The 21,937-nt window shown below is 39.5% G+C and overlaps 1 protein-coding gene across 1 annotated transcript in view; it reads left to right on the forward strand.

Annotated features, from left to right (window-relative positions):
* Positions 1-20,780: 20,780 nt before the first annotated feature.
* STAB2 (stabilin 2) overlaps positions 20,781-21,937 on the forward strand; it is a 182,860-nt gene continuing 181,703 nt past the window's right edge. Inside the window, 2 exon segments of the mRNA XM_049782948.1 lie at positions 20,781-20,993; positions 21,087-21,233. Coding sequence (XP_049638905.1) covers positions 20,781-20,993; positions 21,087-21,233 — 360 coding nt within the window.

The raw sequence follows: 21,937 nt of genomic DNA on the forward strand, positions 1-21,937 counted from the left end.
CTATTATGTCTAAGATAAGATAAATTCAACAATGTAGGCTCTACCTTTTAAACTCAAGGGAAACTGAGCAAGACACCCTCACCAGTCACTGTCAGCTCAATTGCTATTAAATGAAGTGTTTGTGCCAAGATTTTTTTGACTTAGTCAACAAAATAGTTGTCCAGTTAGATTTAACTCTGATATACCCACTAATTACTTTCTATCCTTATCAGGATAAGTGGTCAAATATACACATATACAACTCAGGGAATAATCACCACACTCCACTGCCTATGGACTGTGGTGGTCACTTCGTCAGGGGTCCATTTTTACTCTTCATCATGCTCCATCCCTTCTTTCTGCAAATCTGCCTGTGGATTCGGCTCTAACCTTGACAAATCCCATCTCTATGTCAATCGACTATGCTGGAGGCCTCTTTCAGAGGTTGTCTCTGAGTTTGATACTCTGTTGCTGAAAGGAAGTAAAGTGATATGCATGATATCTACCCATTCAGTAACAATATTGCAAAATGCAATGTCTAAAAGGAGGAGGAAAAGGAAGGAAAGGAGGAAAAAGAGAAGAGATGGAAGGAGAAGAGGAGGAAGAAGGAAGACAAGGAGGAAGAAAAATAAGAAAGAGGAGGTAAAGGATGTGGAAGAGTCTGCCATAGAGGCAAGCAGGGCAGGAGGAAAACTAGGGGCATTGGTGTCTGGAAATGTGGGAAAGGGATGGGAGTTGGACATTGTGTGACTGAAACTCAATCATGAACAATTTTGTAACAGTATCTCATGGTGATTCAATTAAATAATTTATTTTTTAAAAGAAGAAATACTCATTATTTATGTTTGTTTGTTTGTTTGTTTGCTTGCTTGCTTTGTTTTGGGCTACACCTGGAAGTGACAAAGGGTTACTCCTCATTGTACCCAGGAATCCTTTCTGGGAGACTGAGGGCCCACATAAGATACCAAAGATCAAACCTAGGTCTATCAGGTTCAAATCAGGTACCCTTCCCACTGTGTTTTCTATGATCTATGTTGGCATGTAGCAACACATTTTAGCACCTGAGATTTAAAAGTCATCTCTTGTAAAAATAAAAATCTAAAAATTCTAAGAGTTTCTCTGTCAATATCTTTTTCTTTTCCTTTTTTGGGGCCACACTTAGCAGTGCTCCTGGTTACTCCTGGTTCTGTCTGCACGCAGGAAATATTCCACACAGTACTCAGGAAACCATAGGGTTTGTGAGGATTGAACCTGGATCCTGACTTGCAAGATAAGCACCTGCCCTCTGCTCCCCAGTGTCATTATTTTTTAAGTAAAATGGTCCTATTTGGAGAAGTACGAGAAGGGAGAGACAGGCAGAGACAGAAACAGACATATGTGTTCCACAGGCTTCTTTGAGGGGGGTAAGTCAATGCCTGCCCCCTTCCCGCAAAGAAGGCTAAGGAGACTGTCAATCTTCACTGGTAAAGATGCCAGACTTCTAAAGTACTGAAAAGAATAGACATTTCTTGGGCCTGAGTTCATTAAGTTCAGAATTTCTAAAAACCTCATCTTTGCAATCCCCTCTCTTGTTCTGATAGCCTGCTACTACTTCTAACTGCATCTGGAAAGAAGGATGGAAAAACTCATTTGGGATTGTAACCCAACTTTAAGTCATGTGGGAGTGTTAACCCTTTAAATTCTCCTCATTCCCCCAAAGGGTACCTTCCCCCCAGTTATACAGAGGCGCCACAGGGTAATTTGGAGGTCTGGGATTCTCTCACGACATTGACCTGGTCGCTGAACCATCCTCTTTTGGAAAATTCAGACGAAGCTGAGCTCTCTGATGGAAGCGCCTGCGTCCAGGTTGGGTTGGCTTCTGATGGAAGCCGCCTGCAGACCCTCGCCGCTTCGCCCGGGTTCAAATAGAGCTTCCTTTTGTTGCCCACGATTGAGCCAGCTGAGCGACTCTTTTGAGCCCCACAACAAAAAGACACGAAAAGAAGCAGCTTTCAAGATCTAATCTATGGGCAAGACCACCCCTTCCTAGGCAAGCTGGGTGGCTGTCAGCTGCCGGCCCCGCAGGCGCGCATTCCAGGATGAAGCCGCCGCGTGCGCCCTCGCCCAGCGCCACCGCATCAGTCAGCCTGATAAAGGCGCTCATCCAACAGGCGACATTCCTCCGCGGAGCAGCTGCACAGAGGTCTGAACGCTCCCCATTGTGCTGTTGATTTAATGAGGCCTCTTGGGCACTGCGTTTGTAAATGACTGTCCTCACCACGCCAAAGCACCGGAGACACCCCATCTTGCCTGCCTTTCGATGGTAAAGGAATTTGGTTGACTGGAAAAAAAAAAAAAAGAAGTAAAACCCACATTACTGTCAGGGGCTTGTTTTGTTTGTTTGTTTATGAATTTAGCCCTACTAGGAGCAAGTCATGGCAAAGTAGTTAATAAAATAAGCTTTCAAGGCTCGAATTTGTTCTTAGTCTACACTTGCTAACTGGACGAGTTGTTTTATCACTTAGAGTTCCAAGTGTATCTAAAACGTTTAATTTAATTTTTTCAGTGTTTGAGGCTAGAGTGATTGTACAGTGTGTGTGGCTTGGTCTTTCTCCAGGCTAATCGAGATTTGATTGCCAGCACCCCCATCCCATGGCTCCCTGAGCCCACTAAGAATGATCTCTGACCTCAAAGCTAATAATCTCTGTGCACTATGGGATGTGACCTCAAACCATCATTCCAAATGAAAATTGTCATCATTTCTTTTATAATCCGAATTTTAGAATTTTAGTATCTGAATATGTGTTGATATGTGGCCCCATTTGCTTCTGCTCTGACATTAATGCTTTATTTCCTGAGATGTTTGGTTACTTTTAATGACAATTGGTTCATTTTTTGAAATGATTTATTTCGCACCCTGCCCCTTCACTCCCTTCTCTTTGTTGTTCAGCCAATGGGAAGTCACACACACTTGCTTCGGTGCTTTATACATATGGTGCTTATATCTGTGGACTTCTTTTTAGTATATTGGGGCTCTCAATTAATGCTCAGTCAGACATACCTGGTGATAATCTATTAACAGGGAGGGACAGTTCAATGCTTAGTAATGCAGTGCTATGTAGTGTTGTGTATTTATCCACAGAACCAGGTGCAGAATATGATTAGAACCCTGGGACACTCACCGAGTGATTACTAACAATATTTTGTAATGCCTTAATTTTATCAAGAATAAAATAACCCTTAAGCTTCAAAAAAAATAAAAAAGACAAAAATACCAAAGCTGGAAAGTATTTAAAATTTTGTTAATACATGGCTTAAGTAATGATCCCCTTAAATCCTTAAAAAAAAAAAAAAATTTCCCTCAGGGCTACTGAGAGGCTTAATGAGATGTAACACCTTGGTCTGACATCTGGTACTTTCTATGAACTCAACAAATACTTTTTGATGACTTAGTTCATCAGGATACATGTGCAAATAATGTCCAAATGGAAAACAAGACCAAAAAAAGTGTATCTTTATGTACATTTGTATCATTATTACCAAAATCTTTTCTTTGGTAGGATTTAATCTCTTTTTCTACCAAGTTAGAGAAAAAGAGTCACTATTTGCAAAGATTTTTTCAAGCAAAAATTGGAATATGATTAATACTGGATATTGTCAGTTGTTATTACTAGTATTAAGCATGACATTGTCATTGTTATCATCAAATAAGAAAAAACTATTGAATCTTTGGAATTAGATCTCAATTAACTTAACCCTTTGAATTTATTAGTGAGTTTCTCAGCACAGAGATTTTGGGAGAAAAGGAAAGATGAAATCTTACAACGTATGAAGTCTAGAATTAGTCATTATTAGTCATCTTATAAGACTGATTCGAATTAAAATTGGGTTACAGAGAAAGTCAAGATAGTGGATTCACCAGACAGATCCATTGCACTTCCTATTTTTGTAAATGAAGCTTACCAAAAATATAAAACAAAATTTTAATGAAATATAGTCTTACCTGTTAGTTTAAATAAAATATCGATATTTAGGTGCTTTTATAAAATGTCTGTAACTATGTTTGCATGGCAATGGCACAGTTGAGTAGTTGTCATATCCTATTACTATAGCACCTAAAATTTTACTCTCTGGACTTTTATGAGAATGTTTGCTGACTCCTGGGCAAGAGAGAAAGAAACCAGCCTGAAAAAAATACCTTTGGTACATAGTAGGTCATCAGTTAATATTGGTTGATAAAATCTAAATGAATAATAAACTGAATAAATTAGTAGACAGGGAACAGTTGATTTATTGTTGGTCCTGACCTATCAAGGTCTTTTTGAAGTCACAGTTACTTTATATTGATGTGTCAGCTCTATTATTTTCCAAGGGAATTGTTTAAGCCATTGTTGGAAATGAATACGACATCAATATCTCCAGTATATGTGACACAACATACTGGTTCTCTGCCAGTCTACTCCAAATGTTCTATCTTTGGCCCTATCAAGCAAAAGAGTGAGAGAGAAGCTGGTAACAGTGGTAAATACATTGAACTTTACATTGAGGTAATATAAAGAATAGAGAGCATGAGAACAAACTATAAAGCAGTGCTTATGTTTCTAGTAGTAGCAAAGATTAATATTACATCTGATTCAAATCCTGCTAAATCCTTCAAATCCTCTAAAGAGTGACTTAGGAAAAAATAGACCTCTACAATGCAGAGCAATCAATCAGCCTAAACATTTTGAAACATAAACAAGATAAGTATGCATTCTGATTTGGCAAGAGCTTAGGATAGGATAGATTATTATTTATTGGCAATTTTTCTGTCAAAGTTCCTAACTTACCTGTGAGTGCCAAGTCTTCTCTGATTGGAATGTGAGTTCTGTACAGGCTCACGCTCAGATTTGCTCTCTGAATCTACCCCACAAAGCTTAGCATGTCAACCTGTGTTAAGTCAACTTGAACAAGACCAAATGAATAAAGAACTGGAGCAGATTGTGTACTGCTAAGAAATGTTATAATGTACTACAATCTGGGCACTTGAGGGACAAAGTAATTGTACATGGGTTCTATTTTATTTTTCTTTGGCTGAAAGTTTAAAATTAAGGTATCAGAAAGGGGATTTCTTCTGAGAATTCTGTTTATGGATGATTGTCCTTCCACTGTAACTTTACCTTGTCCTCTTTCTTTGCATCTTTGTTCTCATAATTAAAAAAAATTAAAAAAATAAATAAAAAACAAAAATAGATTAAAAAAAGAACTGGAGCAGAACCTCAAAGAAATAAAAGGTTAATGAGCTTTCTGAATGCTACTGTAGGGGGAAGGGCTGGTGAAATAGTACAGCAGCAAAGAGGGTGCTTGCCTTCCAAGTGGCTGACCAGGGCTGAGTCCTCAGAATTCCTTATGGTCCTCTGAGCACTGCTGTGGAGTAATTTCAAAATACAGAGTCTGGAATAATCCTTAAGCATCATCAGGCATGACCCAAAACAAACAAAAAGCAAGAAAGCTATTAGGGAAATAATATCTTTTTATATCTGTGTTTAAAAAATCTGGAGTTAAATTGGTCAATTTCATAAACTCATTTTATTTTCAAAAAAGATATAAGCCAGGACACAAAAATCATAGGTACAACAGTCTTTCAACTGAAAACTGAAGTGCTTTGGGGAGAAGGGATAAAGTCTCGTCAGCTGTACCCACAACCCACAATTGCCACCAGGTCAATGACCCAACTTTACTACTTTACCACTGATCTCTGCAGAGATGACTAATAGACCCAAACTCCAGGTATGCCAGTATTTTGGCTTATAGTGAATGCAGGTAGCCTCTCCCCAGTCCTCTATATTTCCAGAAGCTCTGCCAATTGCAGACACATCCCACAATTGCTGCCATGTCAATCACAAAACCTGGAATTTCTGGTTCACAGCTGCATATACAACCCTGCAACACCTCTATTTTTTTAAATATTGACACTCAATATGAATGCAACAAATTCAATGTCAAATAGCTTTTTTTAAATTATCTTTATTTAAACACCGTGATTACAAATATAATTGTACTTGTATGATAACAGTCATGTAAAGAACACCCCCCTTCACCAGTACAGTATTCCCACCACCAATTTCCCAGATCTACCTACTCCCCACCCCACCCACACCTGTACTCGAGACAAGCTTTCTTTTTCCCTCATTCATTCACATTGTTATGATAGTTTTCAGTGTAGTTATTTCTCTAACTGCACTTATCATTCTATGTGGTGAGCTTCATGTCATTAGCTGCACCTACATGGGAGGATGGGGGGAAGTAAGGGTTGGGACTGAGGCAGTAAAACATTAGAAATGACCTTTGTAGGGCAGTATCAAGGTCCCAATACAAGATGGATATTATGGATATATAGAACATATGCACACAATAATATCAATATAAAAAAAGAAAAAATTTCCACTGACTGTCCCAATATAAACCAGTGCTAGAACAGCCTGCCCTCCTCCCAGAGTGCATTCCCATTAGTGTAGGGAGAGATAGGGGCAAAGCCTGTTGACCCCTATAGAGTCCACCTAGACCGGTGCCCAGGGAAAGACTGAACTCCAGGGGAGAAAAACCCTATACCTGGCAAGAGCTGGTCTCCAGAATCAAGGACGAAATCGGAAGCCAGATGTCTGCCGCCATCCTCCCCATGCACCTCCCCCCTGGAGTATGGAGGGAGGGGGGAACCTGAGGACCACTAAGACTCCACCTGAACCCACTTCTGGCCATCTGAGCTGGCATCCAGGGAAGGCCTGGAGTCAGGGGAAAAAGACAAGGACGGCTGGGGGCCTTCCATGCCTCCCAGCACTCCCCAGGCTAGGGAGAAAAGCTTTGGTATGGGGCTTCCCCAAATCCTATTCCTGGCAAGAGCTGGTCTCCAGAATCAAAGAGGAAACCAGAAGCCAGATGTCTGCCTGCCCTCCTCCCCATGCACCTCCCCCCCTGGAGTACAGAGGGAGGGGGGGAACCTGAGGACCACTAAGACTCCACCTGAACCCACTTCTGGATATCTGGGCTGGCACCCAGGGAAGGCCTGGAGTCAGGGGAAAAAGACAAGGACGGCTGGGGGCCTGCCAAGCCTCCCAGCACTCCCCAGGCTAAGGAGAAAGGTTCTGGTATGGGGTCTCCCCAAACCCCATACCTGGCAAGAGCTGGTCTCCAGAATCAAAGAGGAAACCGGAAGCCAGATGTCTGTCTGCCCTCCTCCCCATGCACATCCCCCCTGGAGTACGGAGGGAGGAGGGAACCTGAGGACCACTAAGAGTCCACCTGAACCCAATGTCAAATAGCTTTATGTCAAAAAGCCACCTAAAGTCAACAAACAAAACCAATGACACAAATTATCAACTAGCAACAGTTTAATAAACCTTCTATGATTTAATGACCACATTGTGAAACAGGACAATTTTCAGTTTCTTTTATTAAAGTTTTTTCCCTTACCACTTAGTTGTTAACAAGCAATAAAAATAAATTATTTCATGCCTGCCAAGGTGGCAGGCTTGGGTTTGGGTGGGAAACTGGGGACAATGGTGGAGGGAATGTTACACTGGTGGTAGGTTTGGTTTTGAAACATGGCATGGCAGAAACAAATATTTTATGAGCAACTATGTAAACCAAAGTGTTTTTTTTTTAAAGAATACCACTTTTTTTTAATCTGGAATTGGACTAATCTCAAAGAGATAATATGAGGTTAAATCATTCCAGGTAGACTGATATCTATGATGAGAGTTCTTGAGCTCTTTAGAATGGGGGTGGGCTAATTTCTTGCTCTGCCAAAAAGCTCACAGAAACTTCCAATATAGATGACTCAGTTCCACAAACTCCACAACTAATCTAGTAGGGAGTCGTTGAATTATTGCAGCTCCATATCTCTTGGAGCACACAGACTTCAAATTTCAAATTTCAAACTTCAAATTTCACAGTAATAAAATCCTAGTACAAGTACAGAAAATTTGATAGATACATTGCATAGATGCCCACTAAGTTAATGAACAAAATCAGTAGCATGGAAACTCAGCTAGTAGCAACCAGCTCAGTAAATCCTCAAAGACTTTAGTGCAACCATTGTGAGATAGAACAGTTTTTACAAATTTTCTTTCACTGCACTATTTTTTGGTAATCCCACTTGCCATTTAGTTATAACAATCAATATGAAGTAAATTATTTTGTACTTGCTTAGAAGCTGGGCAGGAAACTGAGAATAGTGGTAAAGAGAGGGAGGGTTAGTTTAGTGATGGGATTGATGCTGGAACACTGACTAGCTGAAACAACTATATTATGAACAACCCTAAATAATGGTGTTTAAATAAAATTTCAAATAAAAAATAAGGGGAAATCAACAAAATAGGAAAAAATTAAGAGAATAATATTACAGATCATTGCAAATTCAGTGGAAGATAAATGATCTATAGCAAATTTAAAAAGAAGAGAAAAAGTAAAATTCCTTTCTAGGACTAAACAAAAAAATATATCTGTAGTTTATGTTGAAGGAAGGAAGTAGGTACACTGGTAATGGGAGGGTTGTTGGAATAAGGTGCATGAGAAATCACCATTAAATTATTTTAAATCACAGAAATTAATTTTAAAATTAAAAAATCTGGAATTAACCCTTGATTGTCTTGAAAAATTGAGATTAGCCCATTACTTTTACTATCCATACCTGAATTTCCTCTTAGAAACCACACCTCCATTGATTTACATGATGATCTCTTTCATATTTAGATGGATAGATATTAATTTATTTACATTTATCTCATCCCTCTAGCCACCCTAACAAGATGTTTTATAGGTTAAAAATAAACTCTATAGAAGGCTTTACATAAGAGAAATTTACTTCTTGCTCACCTGGATAGTCCTAATATATACCTGACCTTTCTCCATGTAGTGACTAAGGGGACACAGATTCTCTTATTTGGTTGTCTATCCCTATTAAATTTCATGGTTCCTAGGTCACTGTTGGGTCACTGCATTCAAAACAACCAGAAGAAAAGCAAACATCAGAACAGTGCTACTTCTACCTAAGTATATTGGTCAGAATTCTACCACATGCTCATACTTAGCAAAAGGGAGGTTTTTTGATATAATTACCTCATTTACACTGAAGAAAGAGATGCCTAATATGGAAAATAGTGAACGGATCCCTGTAATGTCTGCTTTTGACTCAAATTGAGCCAATAGTAGATGAATAAATGTCAATCAGGAATTCTAAGGAAGAAGCTGCACTCTTTCCCATTGAGTGTGGGGAAAAAGCATGCCTGAAATTCAAGGTCCATTAAGCACTCTGAGAATGGAGTCAACTTTGAGAAAGCAGAGCTAATACTTGGGTACTGGGACACCATTGGAATCCTGAATGGAAGCAGTCCATCTCTGGACTCTTTATCTGTGTGAACCAGTACATTGACTAAGCCAATTTGGCATGTACTTTCATCCATTTGCAGCTAAAATGATCTAAGACATGCCATTTTGACCGGCTATTAGCAGTCTGCCATCTCTCTCCTTCCAATTCTGTTGATGACAAAAAAAGAAAGAGATTATGAGTCCAGATTCTATAGCCAAGAAATGTATCCCAAAGTCTGCCACTTGCCCTTGACTTTTTAAAGTGGTTTTCTGATCATCATTAAACTGCAAGAGTCTTTAAGTGACTCTATGCTGAGACCAGTGCATAGCTTCGATGAGACTGTTGATTTTATTACTTGATGGGACCACATCAGACCTGTTTCCTCTAGCCTGATCTCAGAGAAACCATTATACTTACCCACTTATGGATAAATCCCCAGCACTTTTCATCTCCCTTTCTTTCTGCAAGTACTCTCTTCTCCACTCCCACCTTTTCTCTCTTTATTTAATTAATTGTGGAATAAAAAATATAAAATAAAAACTCTTTTACTATCCAAAACAGAGTTAACCACTAACTCTAGATGGGGCTTTTATAAAAAAAAGAAAGAAAGAAAGAAAGAAAGATAGAAAAGAAAGAAAGAAAGAAAGAAAGAAAGAAAGAAAGAAAGAAAGAAAGAAAGAAAGAAAGAAAGAAAGAAAGAAAGAAAGAAAGAAAGAAAGAAAGAAAGAAAGAAAGAAAGGAAGGAAGGAAGGAAGGAAGGAAGGAAGGAAGGAAGGAAGGAAGGAAGAGAAAGAAGGGCCGGGTGTGACCGAGAAGAAAGAAAGAGAAAGAAAGAAAGAAAGAAAGAAAGAAAGAAAGAAAGAAAGAAAGAAAGAAAGAAAGAAAGAAAGAAAGAAAGAAAGAAAGAAAGAAGAAGAAAGAAAGAAAGAAAGGAAAGAAAGAAAGAAAGGAGAAAGAAAGGAAAGGGAAGGAAGGAAGGAAGGAAGGAAGGAAGGAAGGGAAGGAAGGAAGGAAGGAAGGAAGGAAGGAAGGAAGGAAGGAAGGAAGGAAGAGAGAGAGAAAGAAAGAAAGAAAGAAAGAAAGAAAGAAAGAAAGAAAGAAAGAAAGAAAGAAAGAAAGAAAGAAAGAAAGAAAGAAAGAAAGAAAGAAAGAAAGAAAGAAAGAAAGAAAGAAAGAAAGAAAGAAAGAAAGAAAGAAAGGAGGAAGGAAGGAAGGAAAGGAAGGAAGGAAGGAAGGAAAGAAAAAGGAAAGAAAGAAAGAAAGAAAGAAAGAAAGAAAGAAAGAAAGAAAGAAAAGAAAGAAAGAAAGAAAGAAAGAAAGAAAGAAAGAAAGAAAGAGAAGAAAGAAAGAGAAAGAAAGAAAGAAAAAGATAGAGAGAGAGAGAGAGAAAGAAAGAAAGGAAGGAAGGAAGGAAGGAAGGAAGGAAGGAAGAGAGAGAGAAAGAAAGAAAGAAAGAACGAACGAACGAAAGAAAGAAAGAAAGAAAGAAAGAAAGAAAGAAAGAAAGAAAGAAAGAAAGAAAGAAAGAAAGAAAGAAAGAAAGAAAGAAAGAAGAAAGAAAGAAAGAAAGAAAGAAAGAAAGAAAGAAAGAAAGAAAGAAAGAGAAAGAAGAAAGAAAGAAAGAAAGAAAGAAAGAAAGAAAGAAAGAAGAAAGTTAGAAAGAAAGAAAGAAAAGAAAGAAAGAATAAAGAGAGAAAGAAAGAAAGAAAGAAAGAAAGAAAGAAAGAAAGAAAGAAAGAAGAAAAAAAAAAACCTCCTGTGTCCTGCATTCTCAAACACATCACACTAAGAGACCCGAAGCTACAGTTCTAAATAAGAAAACTTAAAAAAATCCTCACTTGAAAGGAGACAGAAGGGGACCCAAATACAAAGTCAAAAATGCCACTTCTACTCCACTCCAATGATCCGTTCTATAATCACCTTCAAATCCCAGAAACCTTACTTAGACAAAGAAATTCACCACCTTACTCATAGGAGATCCTCCTCTACACCCCCACCATTCATATCTGGGAAGTCCACAAATTACAGTGAATTGCACAGTACAAAGAGTGTCCCAAAACTTCCATACTCAGGATGGAAGAAATCGGAGATCTCGGATACTACCGTTTCCTCCTGCTGCCACATGGGGTCACTGTGACAGCCAGAATCTGAGGTTCTGGGCAACCTGGAGCAGTTGGTACTAATTGCGCCTGGGCTATCAGATCAAGTGCAGCAAAAGATAAAATAAAATTGGGGGAAGGTGATGTAGATGTAGATGAAGATGGTGTAGAGACAGGATTGGAGATTTGCTGCAAGTTCACAATGGCCTCCTTGCAGATTTCTCTCTCTCCTCTCTCCCTCCCTCCCTACCTACCTCTCTTTTTCTCTCTCTCTCCCTCCTTCCCTCTCCCTCTCTCTCCCTCCCTCCCTCTCCCTCTCTTTCTCTCCCTCCCTCCCTCTCCCTCCCCCTCTCTCCCTCCCTCCCTCTTTCTCCCTCTCTTTCTCTTCCTCTCTCCCTCTCTCTCCCTCCTTCCCTCTCCCTCTCTTTCTCTCCCTCCCTCTCCCTCTCTTTCTCTCCCTCTCCCTCCCTCTCTCTCCCTTCCTCCCTCTCTCCCTCCTTCCCTCTCCCTCTATTTCTCTCTCTTCCTCCCTCTCCCTCTCCCCACCTCTCCCTCTCTCTCCCTCCCTCCCTCCCTCTCCCTCTCCCCACCTCTCCCTCTCTCCCTCCCTCCCTCCCTCTCCCTCTCTTTCTCTTCCCCTCTCTCCCTCCTTCCCTCTCCCTCTCTCTCCCTCCCTCTCGCTCTCCCTTCCTTCCTCTCTCCCTCCCTCCCTCTCTCCCTCCTTCCCTCTCCCTCTCTCCCTCTCTCTCCCTCCCTCTCCCTCTCTCTTCCACTCTCCCTCTTTCTCTCCCTCCCTCTCCCTCTCTCTTCCACCCTCCCTCCCTTTCCCTCTCTCTCCCTCACTCCCCTCCCCCTCTCTCTCCCTCCCTCCCTCCCTCTCCCTCTCTCTCTTCTCTTTTCTCTTTCTTATATCCACCCATAATCTCTTCAGAGCAGGTTATCACAATGACCTTGACCCTTGACCCTTTGCCTTGCCAACATTATGTGAGTCTGAGATGGCATGGATCCTTAACAGGGAAGTTAAAGCTCAACCATAGAAAATGTGTGATGAGATTTGGGTGTGTGACTTTTTCACATCTTAGGGCCCATCTTTTTCTCATGACTTTTTTCTGTCTGGCCTGAGACAACTAACTCTGTGTCAGCCACTTCCATCCCCTCCAGCAAAAGACCAAAGGCAAGAAGTTCTGGAGTCCAAGATTTCCACCCCTGGAGAGCCACACCTGGGGCTGGATATCCCGATGAGAAAGGGCAGAGATGGGTGAAATTTGGGACCCAGTCATTGACTGGTCAGTATCAAATAGTCTGTTATAGGCTATCCATGATCTAGGATGGACAGTATGGATGTGTTTGAATAGCTGTGCAGTTTATTATGACCTTTATCACAGTCTAGTTAAAACCTAGCTCCCTTTTAACTGAAGTATCAGAAATAATTGGCTATTAGTGAAACTACTGAACACTAGAAGTCCATAATCACCACTTCAGCAGCCAAATGGCCTGTCCAGGCATGAGTTCACGCATGTAATAACAGCTGGGATTATTTTTTATATTCATTCTCAGTGTGATCAAGACATTTTATCTGTAGGAACATTCCCACACACATATCAAAATGATCCTCTTCCTCGCACCTTCTAAATACTTTTTCATTCATTTCTGGCCCACCCTTACTGCTCCCCATTTGCTGTAGAACTCAAAGAAAAAATATTCTTCCCTCTTCTCCCTTCTTTTGCACTCCTAACTCCAATCAGGCATCCTTCTTTTCTTCCCCACTGACATTTTTCTTGTCAGGTCCTGAAAGCCTCATATTACTAACTTCAAATGCACATCATCCCTTGACATTGTCTTATTCTAAAATAACACCCAACCCAGAAAAGTGCCCCAGAAAATGTTGGAGAAGTAAAGGGCTGAATGAATGGGAATAGGGAGCACTTGGAAAAGGAAGCTGAAGAGATACTTTGCCTACTTGACAATTTTGCCTAAAGCAGGATCTGCTGACTGGTATCCTCAAAAAGGAAAAACAAAATCCCACACATTCACCAAAAAAAAAAAAAAATGGCAAGTTTGCTGTGCAAAAAGATTAGAACTAACAAAGGAAAAAGAAAGGGTCAAGAGGACAGGGATACACATGTTTGGGCACAGCTCTTGCCTGGGAAAGCCCACTCTTAGGAGGGCTGGGATGTGCTGAGTGTGCAGGAAACCCTTTTGCCCTGTTAGTTCCTAATAACAACCAGGTCTTCCAGACTCACAGAGCAGAGGGCAGGAGGGGGCTCAGGCAGGTGAAGGTGTGGGTGGACCGGTGCCCTGTGCTCTTTCATTCTTGCTATAATTGGGTAAATAATACAGAGTCTACACCCATCCTCACTGTACCTGAGAATGTGACATTTCATAATTTTTTTGGTGAGGGGAGAGGGTTTGGGCCACACCTGGCTCTGAACTCAGGAATCACTCCTTGTGGAGAGCAGAGGATCATATGGAATTATGAGGACTGAACCCGGATCAGCTGCATACATGGCAAGCATTTCACTAGAAATTTCACTAAAGCAATCCACTATAATAAGGAGTGAAAACCCTCTGTACTATCATTTGAGCCCAGGAATGTGGCATTTCAACCCCACCTTTCTGAGCCCTAATGTCTTAATTTCCTATTAATAACCTTCTTGGAAATTTCGCCTCTCTGAGAAAGGGCAATGGACTGAAGCTGAAACTGTGCTTTTCTGTGGGGAATCACAATTTAGATTACTTTTTAATAATATGTAAATGCTAAACAGATATATCTGGGTCTAGCTTATGAAGTTGCTAATGAATGTTTACGTGTGTTGTCAAGACTCAAACCCAGACCTACATAAGCAAGGGAAATGCCCTACCACTCAGCTTCACATGCAACCCTTTGCTGACCTAAAAGAGTGACTATTTTAAATGATATCTGGTTGATCATCTTCTACTGTAGATAGAAGACATGCTTTTGGAAATATAACACCATCTCAATAAATCTTACCTACATTCTAATTACCTAGTCTTCAAAATCTAAAATGTTCTGTTTCCTTTGAGAAAGCAATTTTGAGGAATTTAAATGTTTTCAGATTACTGGAGAAGATCATCATTTACCTATATTCCTCTTGATTGATTCAGTATTTAAGCCAATCACCAACATGTTCAAGGCCTAAAGGAATTTTCAGAGAGAGTAATCCCTTAGGAAGAGAAATGTAGAAGTCTGTATCTAATGTTCAAAACCTAAATGTTATCATCAAGGTTAAAGGCTTTGCCCTAAATTAAAGTTGGTGGTTTGAGTCTCTTTGGTGTTAGATCCTTATATGTAATAAACTAATGTGCTTTCTTCAACCAATATCTCTCTTTGGTAAGAGTCTATGAGTTTGTGAATAAGAAATAGAGGAATAGTTAACACATCACAATCATGTGGTTTTACAGACTTAAAGAAATCACTAGAATAAGGAGTGAAAAACCTCACCAAGAAATCATATTTAAGAATGGTGCATTGAGGAGCTGGAGAGAAAACACAGTGGTAGGGCTTTTGCCTTGCATGTGGCTGACATGGGAGGGACCCAGTTTGATTTCCGGCATCTCACGTAGTCCTTCAGCTTGCAAGGAGCGATTTCTGAGTGCAGAGCCAAGAGTAACCACTGAACAAGGCTGAGTGTGGCCCAGAAACCAATCAAAATAAATAAAGTTTTTTTTAAAAGAATGATACATTGAGAAGTGATTCAAAGACAATGTTCAGTAGCATCAAGAACAAAAAATAACTGAGTATGTAAGTGGCTTAAAGACTTTCCAGATAATGAGGCCACCATGACACTTGGCAAAGAGGCCAGATTACAAGACTGTCATCTCCTCCAGTCTCCTAGGCATCCTGGTGTCAGGAGAAGCTGGAAGCAGGAGATCATAAGGCATAAGAGGCTAACAGCTAAAAAATATTAAAGGTATTATGATAAATTTAATATAAAAGGCTTTCTGGGGGAAATGATTAGTGTTTTATTATTCCAGGAACAGTGGATGTTTTGCTGGAATTATCTCTCATCTTTGTAGCTGAGACACTTTCACTTCAGGAAATTATTCCGTCAATCATTTGTTTTGGACAATCACTATATTCCAAGAACTATACCTAGAATTAGATAAATACTGCTTGACTGAAATTACAAGATTCTTGCCTAAAACAACATATATTTTAGTTGAACAGATAGACAACAAACAATAAGTAATTAACCATTATGTTACAGACTGACCTAGAAAGTAATAGATACAAAGGCAAGAATGTAAAAGATCAGTCTTTTTTAGTCTTCAATAGATCTATCTGCATAGGTTTCTTAGAAAGGCTGGATTTGAACAAGGGCTTGAAGTTAATGAAACAATAAACCAAGTGTAAAAAGACCTTTCAGGGGCCCGGAGACATAGCACAGCGGCGTTTGCCTTGCAAGCAGCCGATCCAGGACCAAAGGTGGTTGGTTCGAATCCCGGTGTCCCATATGGTCCCCGTGCCTGCCAGGAGCTATTTCTGAGCAGACAGCCAGGAGTAACCCCTGAGCACTGCCGGGTGTGGCCCAAAAACCAAAAACCAAAAAAAAAAAAAACAAAAAAAAAAAACAAAAAGACCTTTCAGATCTACACAATTTACAAAGTTAGAAGCATGCCTGGGAAGTGTGTCCCTATAGAATGGTTCTATACCTATTTCTAGAGCAGGGCAAGTTGTTTTATAAGAAATATAAAGCTTCAGTCTATCTTGACCACTTTAGCCAAGTTATATCTATATTCTGCCATAATGTGACAAGACCTGTGGCCCATACAACAGACCACTGGGGGTCCATTACCTGATGCTTTCATTTCTAGTCAAATTTTCTCTTAGTTGTGAACTCAAACCATATTCTTTATATCTGCTCCTGGGAACATATGTAGCAAAAGTCTTAGCTCAGTATGACAAGGAAGATCCAGTACCCAATTTAATTCATCATTTTTTCTGTTTTTTGATTATTTGGGAGACACAGATGGCTATGCCCAAGACTTACTCCTGGCTCTATACTCACAGGTCATTTCTGGTGGTGCTGGAGTAGGAGAAATCATATGTGGTGCAAGGAAATTAACCAGTATCAGCTGTATACATGGCGAGCACTTTAACCCTTTAACAATATAGCTTTGCCCCCTTAATTTATAATTTTTATATATAATTTAGATACGCCAAAGGGAATCCATTGATTATCTTAGGTGTCAACAACCAGACTGGTAATCTACTACAACCAGAAGAGTATACAATTAAATCAGTTTACCTGATATTCATTGGAGGTTTATTTTAATTTACTGGGCCTAAATAAAACACTAGATTCCTTTATGTCTCAAACTACACATCTACTAAAGTATTGGATACTATTCTTTGGTCTATCTGACAAGATTTTAATGAAGTTTTAAGTATGAAAATATTTTCAAAGTACAGCAAAAGCATAGCCTGTGTGGCTTAACCACCTCTATGTGCTCAAAACTCAGCACAGAGTCTGGCATCCCATAAATGTTGGTTGAGTGAGTTGAGTAAATAGATAAGTAAAATTTAGTGTACCAGCACCCAAGGGGAAAAAATCATTCTCTTAAATATTACCTGAATCAAAGTTTAAAAAAGGCAGCTGGCCAAATATGTATATTACTCATGCAAAATAAAGTTTTATGAAGACTCAATCTTTTTACTCCTTTTAAGAAGTTATTCAAACCATGAGAGAAAGCTGTTGACTACTTTTAATTTAGCTTGTCCCTCGAGTTAGAAAAATGGAATATAGTTTTACCCAGAAAATGTAGGGAAGAATGGCAAAAAAGGAACTCAATAATGCTCAGTGAGTCAGTATAAGAAACAGATTATTCCTTCCTTTCCTTCCCTATTTCGATACTGTTGTAATTTTTCTTGGGTCCCACATTTGATTCTGGTATTTGTCAGAGGCCACATTATTCTTGTAGCTCTGAGTGTCACAATGGCAAGGTCAAGAACCATACTTGACTATGTGGGGAAATAAGGAATAGCTACACATAGTTTCACACATACAATGCAAACAACACTGCCCAGGTCTCCAAAAGATTTGTTTCAAGATGACAAGGGATGTTATTCAAGTGATAGAGTAATAGACTATAGGTCTGAAGCCCAATCCACAGTCATCGATACCACATAGCCCCTGTGTGGCCCTAACAATATTTTTAAAAAAGAAAAAAAGTTGAGTTCCTTTTTAATACTTTCTATGTTCTGCACATTAAAAACTCAAGTTGCATCACTGCATTAAGATATGAAGGTGAAAAGAAAGCACGGTATTTTATACTCTGGCCAAACTATTTCAGGTGCCAAAAATTCTGCCCCTGGAATAAGCAAATGATATCCAGGGAAATTTAACACCAAACTATTTGTATAAGCAAACTGGATTCCACTGAAAATGCCTATTCAACATGAAAACTACAAGTTAATGCAGTAAAATCCCTGTCTTCTCCTTAGAGAAGACTATTGCTTGAAGTTATGAACTGAGATTCTGAGAATCTACTTTGTTAATCTGCTAGTGTTACATGGCCCAGCATTTAAATCTTATCAAGGCCTCACTGGTCAGAGATAAGCATGTTGGAGCAGGAGTTGTTTCCAGAATTCTCACTGATTCCTGCCTCAGAAAATGGTCATTGTTCATTGTTGTCTAATACATGTATAATATAGTGTAACTTATGTAGAAAGAATCTAGAAGCAAGAAATGAGATTATTTTTCCTTAACCTATTTTGCACCCTTTTTTAAAATATATTTATTTATACAATTTGATTACAAGCATGATTGTAGCTGGGTTCAGTCATATAAAGAACACCCCCCTTTACCAGTGCAACATTCTCATCACCAATGCCTCAAATCTCCCACCACCCTACAGTCCCTGCCTGTATTAAAGACATGTTTTCATAAAAAAAATTCCTAGGAGTTTTTGAATGAGTTAAAACAATGCAAAGCAATGTTCTCAGTACATGAATATTTAAGAAATATCAAAACACAACTAATCTAAGATCTTTATCTTCTGCCTAAAAAAGATGATGAGAGAATTAAAAAATATTGGGGCGGGAACGGTGTTTCAGTGGTAGGGCGTTCGCCTTGCATGCAGCTGACCTAGGACAGATCATGCTTTGATCCTCCCCTCCACCCCAGAGTCCAATATGGTTCCCCAAGCCAGGAGCGATTACTGAGCAAAAGAGCCAGTAGTAACCGCTGAGTATCACCGGTTGTGGCCAAAAAAAAAAAAAAAAAATTACTACATTTTGCCAGAAAACTCCTCTTAGATTCCAATCTCTGGACTTTTCTTTTCCTGAAAAGCATAAATAACCCAAGCTAATACTTAGTTGGCAATTTCAGAAGATCCAGAAGGAATTTCAGTAAGATTCAAGAAGCAAAACAGCTCACTTGAAGATCTCAGCTTCTACATCTTACCAGGGTCCAAGTCCCAGCTCCATCATTGGCCAATCGGTGACCCTGGGCTAGTGATTTCAACATCTGTCTGTTGTCTTCTCAGCAAAATGGGATAGTGACAAAAAAAAAAAAAATTCTCCATCTTCCCAAAACAGAATGCCCTATTTGGTGTCACTTGGTAGATTATGTTTGGAACCTGGGAATGCATATGTTTTTCTGCTAATATTTGTAGGAGACTCAATCCAAATAATGTGCCAAATCATAGCAAATAAAATTGTTCTAATTTCATAAAATCAGGGAAATCTGCAATACAAAAGTTATATATCTCATGCATGTACAGTAAAGCTTAAATTAAGAGGCCAAAAAGTGTTTTTTCTAGGTAAATGCATTCATTTGCTTATTTTATTGTTGTTGCTGTTGTCGCTGCAGGGGGTGCCCAGGGCATCAAGCATGCAAGCCAAGTGCTCTATGGCTAAGCTATCTCTCTGCCTTACCCATGTTAATGAAGATGATGATGGCTACAAAAGTGATGTTAATGACTTCCTTCTTGGAAAATCACTCAAAGCACATATGAATATTTTATTATCCAGAGACCAAAAACTATAAACCTAAAATTGGTGCAATGTCAAGCTAAGAGCAATTAAATACTAACAGCGCAGGACCCTGAAGTCAAAAGAGATGCTCCATCAAGTTCCCCAAAAAACTTTTTGGTCCTCTTTCCCCTGACCAATGTGGGGGAATTCTCTGAATATTACAATTAAAAAAGTCACTTTCTTGTCCCAGAGCAAACTATCACCTCTCAAGGAGTCACCTCAGGGAAAGGTACCTGAAGATTGTGAGAAACATTGTAGAAAACTGTGAGAGCAGCAGGCACCCTGGGCAGAGAAAAACTGTGTGCACAAGTGATCACAGCACAAAAGGAGCCATTCAAGAGTACTAACTGTTCAGGAAATAGAGCTGATAGGAAACTCTTGTTTCAAAACAAGTTTGAATGGCTAGAAACTTGAGAATTCATCTAATCCACAAAAAGGAAGAAGGACACTAGTATAGAATGCATCCTATACGGGACATGCAGATTTGCAGAATCAGGACAGCCCAGGATAACCCCAATGCACAGCTATATTGAGCTAAGGATTCATTTTTGTGTAGCTGGTGTCATTGAAGTTAGTATATTTAAGCTTGAAAGTGACAATGGGTATGAATGAATATGCACTCACTATGTACTCTTATAAATACCTGACTTACCAGCCATCATTCTAAATATTCACTAAATGCAGGTACATTTGGGGGAGTTGGAGGTAGAGACTTGAAATAACTTGAACAATCTATTCACAGCCAACAAGAGAACACAATAGAAATAAAATTAATAAAAATATTGAGATAATTCTAAACAGCCACATATATGGTTTTTATCTCTATGTACTGCAACTAATAACAAGAAAATTATAGAATTTAATGGGAGGTAACTCAAGGGACTAAGTTCTTGCTTCACATATTGTGGCTCCCTACACCTTATGATCCCCTGACATCACTCAGAGCAGCCCCAGCACCAAACCATAAGAAACCCCTGAGCACTACTGGATATATCCCAAACACAAAAATAGAAAGGAAACAAAGAGAAGCTTCTAATTTCCTTACTTTCTGCATTAGTTTAAGATAGCAAAACATTTGGGCAGTTAAACCTCAAAAAATCTTACTGTTTTTACATGATAATAGCTTTATATTTGTCTCTAGTAATAATTCCTGATATATTGAATTACCACACAGGCTTAGAAAAATAACTCTTATGTAGGAATTGGGATTTAATTGTGCTAAAGTCAACTCCATCTCTCTATGACAAATGCCAGAGTTCCTGCAGCGTACCCTTCAATAAAGGTATGTGCCCAGCTACCAGTTCAGCATGGACTTTGTGCAGGAACTCTCCATTCAGCGATAGCTGAATGTGTAAAGGTGTGTAAAGTGGACAGGACTATGGGTCTGGGCATAGCCAAAGCTGGAGGCAGACTGAGCAAAGCAGCGCAAAGCAGGAGTTTATTCTTGGGAGTTTCACAAAGCACTGAAATTCCAGATTGTGGCTCCGCCTCAACCCTGTTGTCAGGATATCCTGTAATTCAGCCATATAAAGTGAAGAGTGGTCGATTTCACCTCAAACCACGATTTGCCATTTTCCTGTCTCTAAATAAGGTCTCAGACAGCATCTGGTTTGATCTAGGGACAGACAGAAGGTGAACAGATCTAAAAGCAAGCACTGAAAAAAAATTCACTGGGATTCTTTAGGCAATATCTAAATATCTAAATTGTTCTGACAGGTGCCTGGCACGCAGAAGGAACAAATATTTCCTCATCATACTCCAAATGTTAATACTTTTATTTCTTGGACTGGTGATGCAGAATTTCTGCACTCGGACAGAAACGACAGAACAGGTAAGATGAGACTTCCATCCTAGTTTTATTAGTTCATTTGCACGGCATCTTCCTTTGCTGTTATCCAGGGCATAACCTTTATAAAGGAGTATGCTGATAGAAAATAGGATCTTAGTACCATAGCGCTATTTTTCTGCTAATGTTTCTGCTAAACTTTCCAGCTAATACCCCCCCTAATCCAACACACACCAAAGATCTCTGATTTGAGTGCTAACGTTCCACTTTCTTCTTTTCCAGCTTTTAATCTCCTGATCTTTGTTTATTTGAATCATCTCACCACTATAACTACGTTACATTGTACCATTTTGAATGTAGAAATGTTCTAGGTCGGGTGTTCACTGGTTGAGCAACACAGAAGGGCACCATAAATTCTTTCCTCTCTACCTGCCACAAATTATAACAAAATCCTCAGGGCAGTCAGTTTATATATTGCCAGCCCCTCCAGCAGCCTCCTGGGAACTACCATCAGAGAGCAAATTCAGGATCATACCTACCACAGGACCAGGAGTAGAAACTGGTCAGAGGAGTGAATGTTGGCCAAGCCCAGTGAATACTGTAAATGTGCTTCAAAGCTATAAGTCTTTCTCTATGAGTAATAAAACCTTGAGGCCATGGAGACAGTGAAGCAGGTAAGGCTCAAAGCTGACCTGTGTTCAACTCCTGACACTGCATGTAGTCCCCTAAACACCACCAGGAATGATGCA

The sequence above is a fragment of the Suncus etruscus genome, chromosome 11 (genome assembly GCF_024139225.1).
Source record: "Suncus etruscus isolate mSunEtr1 chromosome 11, mSunEtr1.pri.cur, whole genome shotgun sequence".
Classification (NCBI taxonomy): Eukaryota; Metazoa; Chordata; class Mammalia; order Eulipotyphla; family Soricidae; genus Suncus; species Suncus etruscus.